Consider the following 7,116-nt stretch of genomic DNA (forward strand, 5'->3'; position numbering starts at 1 on the left):
TATAAATGCATGTATCAGAGTTACACCAGACTTCTCAACAGAGACTATGAAAGCTAGAAGATCCTGGGCAGATGTCATACAGACCCTAAAAGAACACAAATTGCAGTACAGGCTACTCTACCAACAAAACTCTCAATTACCATAGATAGAGAAAACAAGATATTCCAATGCAAATCCAAATTTACTCAACACCTCTCCAGAAATCCAGCCCTACAAAGGATAACTGATGGAAAACCCTAACACAGGAGTGAAACTACACCCTAGAAGAAGCAAGAAAGTAATCTTTCAACAAACCCACACAAACATATTTCCACCTCTAACAACAAAAATGACAGGAAGTACCAATCACTTTTTATTAATATCCCTTAATATGAAAATTAATATTACCTAAATAACCTAATCGATTGAAATTCAAAAATATGAGGAATTAGAAATTTGTTGGCTATCATCCAGTGGTCTCTCTAATTTGGTATTTGGAGAAATAGATCCAATATTGTACAATCCATATACACTTTGTGCTTGTTTGTATGTGACAGTGTCTTGCTGAGTACCACATAATTGTCTTGAAATCATGCTTCTCCTATCTCAGCCTTTCTATTAGTAGGTTTGTTTATTTGATGTTTTTACACTATACTGTGGTTTTCAGAACAGGTTACATATTTTAAAATTATTTATATGGACAAAAGAAATGTAGACAATTAATTTGGGAGGAGTCTTGTAAGAGAACAACAAAGAATGAGACTGAATGCTTTGCTTGATATTTATAATTATTGTATCAATTTTAAAGAAAAGGGCTTTATAAGTTAGTCTTATTCTGAGATGAATGCTTTTGAAAATCATCACAGCCAGTGAACCAGAATCTTACCCTAACCTAATGTCTGTGCCACATTCTATGTATAACCATCCTTCATTGAAACAGTTGATGAATGACTTCATGGATAGACCATCTTAATACACAAACCATTTTTTAAATGAATGTAACCTGTTCCCTGTGGGCTGAGAATGAAGAAAATCACTCAAGTCAAATAGCTTTAACCATAGCAGGAAATTTGCATCCAAATATTGTGCATACAATTCATTCCTTGGTGCAGCCGAACTGTCAAGTCTTAGCTTAGCTACTTAGGAGGTAAAATCCTTTGGTGATGTGAGGGACATTAAAGTACAGCCTTATTACAATGAACTCCAATGTCTAAAAATTGTTCTGATTTTGGGATTGTACCACAGTCAGAGCCAAGATTTTGAGCTCTATTAAAAATAAATCAAACGAAAAAGCAAAAACACGTTCTCTATTTATGTTCATTAAAAAACTAATAGTGATATATTATTTTAAAATATCATACAGTTAATATATTTGGATTTATTTAAAATTTATATTGAGAAAAATGTATATATTTTCAGTATTTCTGTAGACAATCATCTACATTAGACAGTTCAATTGATTTTTATTTTATATCAAATGATATTTATAATACTCAAAGTTACAATAGTTTATAAATTTTAAAGAATATGATAAAATAAAAAAATGAAAGGTATGGGCAGGTATTCAATGGGGGGGTCTCTGGGAGGAGTTGGGACACAAAAAGGAAAGAATGTGATGCAATTATATTTACTCAAAATATGTTTTTAAATGTTAACAAATTCAGATAAATTGAAATTATGTATTTTTTTCTCATCACAATGCCATAAAACTTAAATAAAAAAAAAGAACTTTGGGTATGCAGAAGGCTATGGAAACAGATACAGAGACCTACAGTTAAACAATAAGCAGAGCTCAGGAGTCTTCTGGAAAAGTTGGGATAAGGATAAAAGATCAAAAGAGAGTAAGGAAGCTACAAGAAGACTAAACAGAATCAACTAACCTAGGGAGCTCACAGAGACCAAACCACCAACCAAAGAGCAAGCATGGGATGGAACTAGGCACCTCAGCACATATGTAGCAGAAGTGCAGGTTGGTCTACCCAAGTGCAGGTTGGTCTACCCAAGCAGCTGGAGTAGGGGCTGTTTCTGAATCTGTTGCCTGCCTGAGGATCCTGTTCCCCTAACTGAGGCCTTATCTGGCCTCGGTGGGAATGGGTGTACCTAGTCCTTCAGTGACTTGATTTGCCAGGGTGGGATGATATCCAAGGGGGCCTCCCTCTTCTCAGAAGGGGAGAGAGGAGTGGGAGAGGGTGTGTGTGTGTGGGGGGGCGTCCTCTTTAAGGAGAGGGGCTGAGACTGGTATGTAAAATGAATAAATGAATAGTGAAAAAATAATTGTGGGTAAGAATGAGGGAACTTTCTCAATGTCATGGTGTTAACCCCTGAGTATTTAAGACCTATCATATGAATAACATGGTTCTTGACTCCTAAATCTAAGAGATGTCGGGCTGTTATCCCAGACTACACAAGCCAGGGTCTTAGAACTCTATGTAGATATATAGTCTGTAATATTCTGCTTTAACAGAGTATAGTAGAAAAGACAAAGGAATGCTGGCTACTATATAGGACAGGAAGAAAAATATCCATCCAAGTCATTTTCTGATGTCTCTCACATTGGTCTTTCCTTCAACAGTGACCTCCTGAGGGCGCCCTTGACCTCAGCATTCCTCAGGCAGTAGATCAGGGGGTTCAACATAGGATTGAAAAGGCTATAAAACAGGGAAAGGATCTTCTGCTGCATTTCAGGGTGCTGGGATTTGGGGGCCATGTACATGACAATGGCACTGCCAAAGAAGAGCCCTACCACACAGAGGTGGGAAGAACAGGTGGAGAAGGCCTTTCTGCGGCCTTCCCCTGACTGGATCCTCAGGATGGCCACCAGGATGCGCATGTAGGAGACCAGCACCATGCACAGTGGTCCCACTAAGATGAACACACAAGCTGCAAAGATGACAACTTGATTGAGTGTTGTGTCAGCACAGGCCAGCTTGAGGACAGACAGGATTTCACAGAAGAAGTGATTGACTTCATGAGGCCCACAGAAGGGCAGCCTCAGGATGAGAATTAAATGGACCAGAGCCAAAAGGAAGCCAACTATCCAGGAGACAGCAGCCATTATGGTACACACTCTCCAGCTCATGATGACAGTGTAGTGAAGGGGGTGACAGATGGCCACAAACCTATCATAGGACATTACCACTAAAATCAGGCACTCTATGGAAGCAAATGCCAGATACAAGAATGTTTGCATTATGCACGGAATGAAGGAGATGGTTCTTCTTTGAGTCACAAGATTTGCCAGCATCTTGGGGACATTATTGGAAGCATAGGACATATCAACAATGGCCAGATGAGAGAGGAAGAAGTACATGGGTGTGTGCAGTCTGTGGTCCAGGCAGATTATTCCAAGGATGATTCCATTCCCCAGAAGGGTAAAGGAATAAAACAGAGAGAAAAGCCCAAAGATGAAACACTCTACAGCTAGATCAACTTGGAATCCCAGTAGAGTGACCTCTGTGATCCATGTCTGGTTGGCTCTCATTCTCCTGTACAAAGACTTTGTTCACACTGAAAGGTCAAAGCTGTGGAATAATTAACCATACAAATTATTTAAAGATTATGATAGAGAAAACATTTTATAGTGTATCACCTAGGGTGGAGCTTTGGGTTTTGTTTTCAGTTGTGCTATCTTACTTCAGTTATAAAAATGAAGAAAATGTCTGGCTGTGTCCTAGGACACTAATAAAAAAGGCTGGTGAGAAGGCTCAGTGAGTAAAGGATTTTGTTGCCCAGGCTGACAACCTAAGTTCAGTCTCTGCAACCACATGATAGAAAGAGAGAACCAAATGTACAAGGTGTCATTTGAATTCCACGTGTACTTTGGAAACATCCACATACATGCATGCATGCATGCACTACAATAACCAAGTACATAGATAAATAAATAAATATTTTAAAACTAAGAATGTTCATGTCCATATCAGCATATAAGAATGATATCACAGCACAATGTGTTTTAGTGTGCCCCATGTAAGAGGAGTTCCATTAGAATATGAACACATGCATTTTTTTAGGATATTCATATTTTCTGGTTCCATTTCAGTTTGAGCATCTTGACCACTCACATGACTTCAAGAGAGACAGTTTTGATGAAATGGAGTAGTTATTTTCACTTTGTTTCCTGGGCTTGCCTGTCTTCATGTACAATTCTGATGTTCTATTTTGAGTTCTGTGTGCTTCTTCACCAATACTCAATACACAATTTAATCATTATTTAAAGGATACTTGGAGCTCATACAATGGATACATAAGTATGTCTTAAGTATAGCTATGTACCATGCAGTGAAGTCAATATAGGTAATTGTCCCATAAAGTCATCTGTCCTAATGAGGTCATTGCATCTTAGGCTGTGATAGATACACTGTGTGATTCTCCCACAATGACAGAATTGTCTAATGTGTACTTCTTAGACAAAACCTGTCAGTCAATGATGCATGACTGTATAGCTTAACATTTGTCCTTTTGAATATTCTTAGACAAAGTACTGAAAATGGAAAGCAGTTCACATTAACAGTAAATCTAATACTTCATTTTAGTTGTATCTTATTTGGGTTTTACCCTTAATATAACAATATAGGGCAGAGCCTAACTTATGTTCTGGTATGTCACAATCTTTTGACCTCGGTGTTTTTGTAGTTTGACAAGTGAGATGGCCACCAAATTCTTTCACAAGATCTTCTTCATCAGCCATTAACTTGCCAAAACCTTTTGCTTTATCATATACATCATCAGAAACTTACAAGGATGCTAGCCGCTGAAATTAATGGTTTATTCATCCTAGAGTACTTTTTCTTTTTCTTTTTTTGTTTTTGTTTTCCAATTTTTTATTAGGTATATTCTTCATTTACATTTCAAATGCTATCCCGAAAGTCCCCCATACATTCCCCACACCCCGCTCTTCTACCTACCCACTCCCACTTCTAGGCCCATGTGTTCCCCTGTACTGGGGCATGTAAAGTTTGCAAGACCAAGGGGCCTCTCTTCCCAATGATGGCTGACTAGGTCATCTTCTGCTACATATGCAGCTAGAGTCACGAGCTCTGGGCGTACTGGTTAGTTCATATTGTTGTTCCACCTATAGGGTTTCAGACCCCTTTAGCTCCTTGGGTACTTTCTCTAACTCCTCCATCAGGGACCCTGTGTTCCATCCAATAGCTGACTGTGAGCATCCACTTCTGTGTTTGCCAGGCACCGGCATAGCCTCACAAAAGACAGCTGTATCAGGGTCCTTTCAGCAAAATCTTGCTGGTGTATGCAATGGTGTCTGCATTTGGAGGCTGATTATGGGATGGATCCCCAGGTGCAGCAGTCTCTGAAACTCCTTCCATGGGTGTTTTGTTCCCAAATTGCTTCTGGGCCTTTTGGCTAAGATCAAGTGTAGGTCTTTTTTTTTTTTAAATTGGGTAGTATCTTTATTTACATTTCAAATGTTATCCCCTTTCCTGGTTTCCCTCCCTTGCAGAATGATGCTATCATATCCTCCTTCCCCCTGCTTCCATAAGAGTGGTTCTCCACCCACCCACCCACTCCCAACTCCACACTCTCGATTCCCCTACACTGGAGCATCTATCCAGCCTTCACAGGACCAAAGACCTCTCCTTCCATTGATGCATGACAAGGCCATCCTCTGCTACATATGCGGCTGGAGCCATGTGCACTCCTTTGTTTATGACTTAGTCCCTGAGAGCTCTGGGGTGCCTGGTTTGTTGATATTGTAGTTCTTCCTATGGGGTTGCAAGTCTCTTCAACTCCTTCAGTCCCTTCTTTAACTTTTCTTTTAGAGACCCTGCACTCAGTCCAGTGGTTGGCTGCTAACAGTCACCTCTGGCAGGGCCTCTCAGGAGACAGCCATACCAGGCTCCTTTCAGCATGGACTTCTTGGCATCTACAATAGTGTCTGGGTTTGATAAATGTATATGGGATGAATCACCAGGTGAGACAGTCTATGGGTGTCCCTCCCTTAGTTCCTGGTATAAACTTTTTTTCCATATTTGCTCTTCTGCATATTTTGTTCTCCTTCTAAGAAGGACTGAAGTATCCACACTTTGACTTTCCGTGTTCTTGAGCTTCATGTGGTCTATGAATTGTATCTTGGTTATTTAGAGCTTTTGGGCTAATATCCACTTATCAGTGATTGCATACCATGTGTGTTCTTTTGTGATTGGGTTACCTCACTCAGGATGATATTTTCTAGTTCCATCCATTTGCCTAAGAACTTTATGAATTCATCATTTTTAATAGCTAAGTAGTACTCTATTGTTTAAATGTACCATATTTTCTGTACCCATTCCTCTGTTGAAGGACATCTGGGTTCTTTTCAGCTCCTGGCTATTATAAATAAGACTGTTATGAACATAGTGGACACATGTCCTTATTACATGTTGGAGCATCTTCTGGGTATATGCCTAGGAGTGGTATAGTTGGGTCCTCAGGTAATACTATGTCCAATTTCCTTAGGAACCAGCAAATTGATTTCCAGAGGGGATGCACCAGCTTGCAATCCCACCAGCAATGGAGGAGTGTTCCTCTTTCTCCACATCCTTGCCAGCATCTGCTGTCACCTGAGTTTTTGATTTTAGCCATTCTAAATGGTGTGAGGTTGAATCTCAGGATTGTTTTGATTTGCATTTCCCTGATGACTAAGAATATTGAACATTTCTTTAGCTGCTTCTCAGCCATTCGATATTCCTCAGTTGACAATTCTTTGTTTAGCTCTTTATCCCATTTTTAATAGGGTTATTTGGTTCTCTGGAGTCTAACTTCTTGAGTTCTTTGATTATATTGGATACTACCCCTCTATTGGAGAAAAGAACTTCTGGGGGAATCATCATCTTTGACCTCAAGCTATATTACAAAGCAATAGTGACAAAAACTGCATGGTATTGGTACTATGGTATTGGTACCGTGGTATTGGTGACAGTCAGGTAGATCAATGGAATAGAATTAAAGACCTCAGACATGAACCAACACACATATGGTCACTTGATCTTTGACAAAGGAGCTAAAACCATCCAGTGGATAAAAGACAGCATTTTAAACAAATTGTGCTGGTTCAACTGGCAGACACCATGTAGAGGAATGCAAATCTCCTTATCTACTTGTACAAAGATCAAGTCCAAGTGGATCAAGGGCCTCCAC

The 7,116-nt window shown here is 39.5% G+C and overlaps 1 protein-coding gene across 1 annotated transcript; it reads right to left on the reverse strand.

Moving 5' to 3' along the window:
* Positions 1-2,527: 2,527 nt before the first annotated feature.
* On the reverse strand, positions 2,528-3,460 carry LOC110296620 (olfactory receptor 2A14-like). Its single transcript, XM_021165324.2, has one exon. It carries the CDS (start codon positions 3,458-3,460, stop codon positions 2,528-2,530), a length of 933 nt encoding a protein of 310 aa, XP_021020983.1.
* Between the last annotated feature and the right edge of the window lie 3,656 nt (positions 3,461-7,116).

The sequence above is a fragment of the Mus caroli genome, unplaced genomic scaffold (genome assembly GCF_978045245.1).
Source record: "Mus caroli unplaced genomic scaffold, Mus_caroli_1 scaffold_7, whole genome shotgun sequence".
Lineage (NCBI taxonomy): Eukaryota > Metazoa > Chordata > Mammalia > Rodentia > Muridae > Mus > Mus caroli.

Excerpts from the sequence above, each read along its gene's own strand:
- LOC110296620 (XM_021165324.2), bottom strand. The coding sequence starts at position 3,460 with ATGAGAGCCAACCAGACATGGATCACAGAGGTCACTCTACTGGGATTC.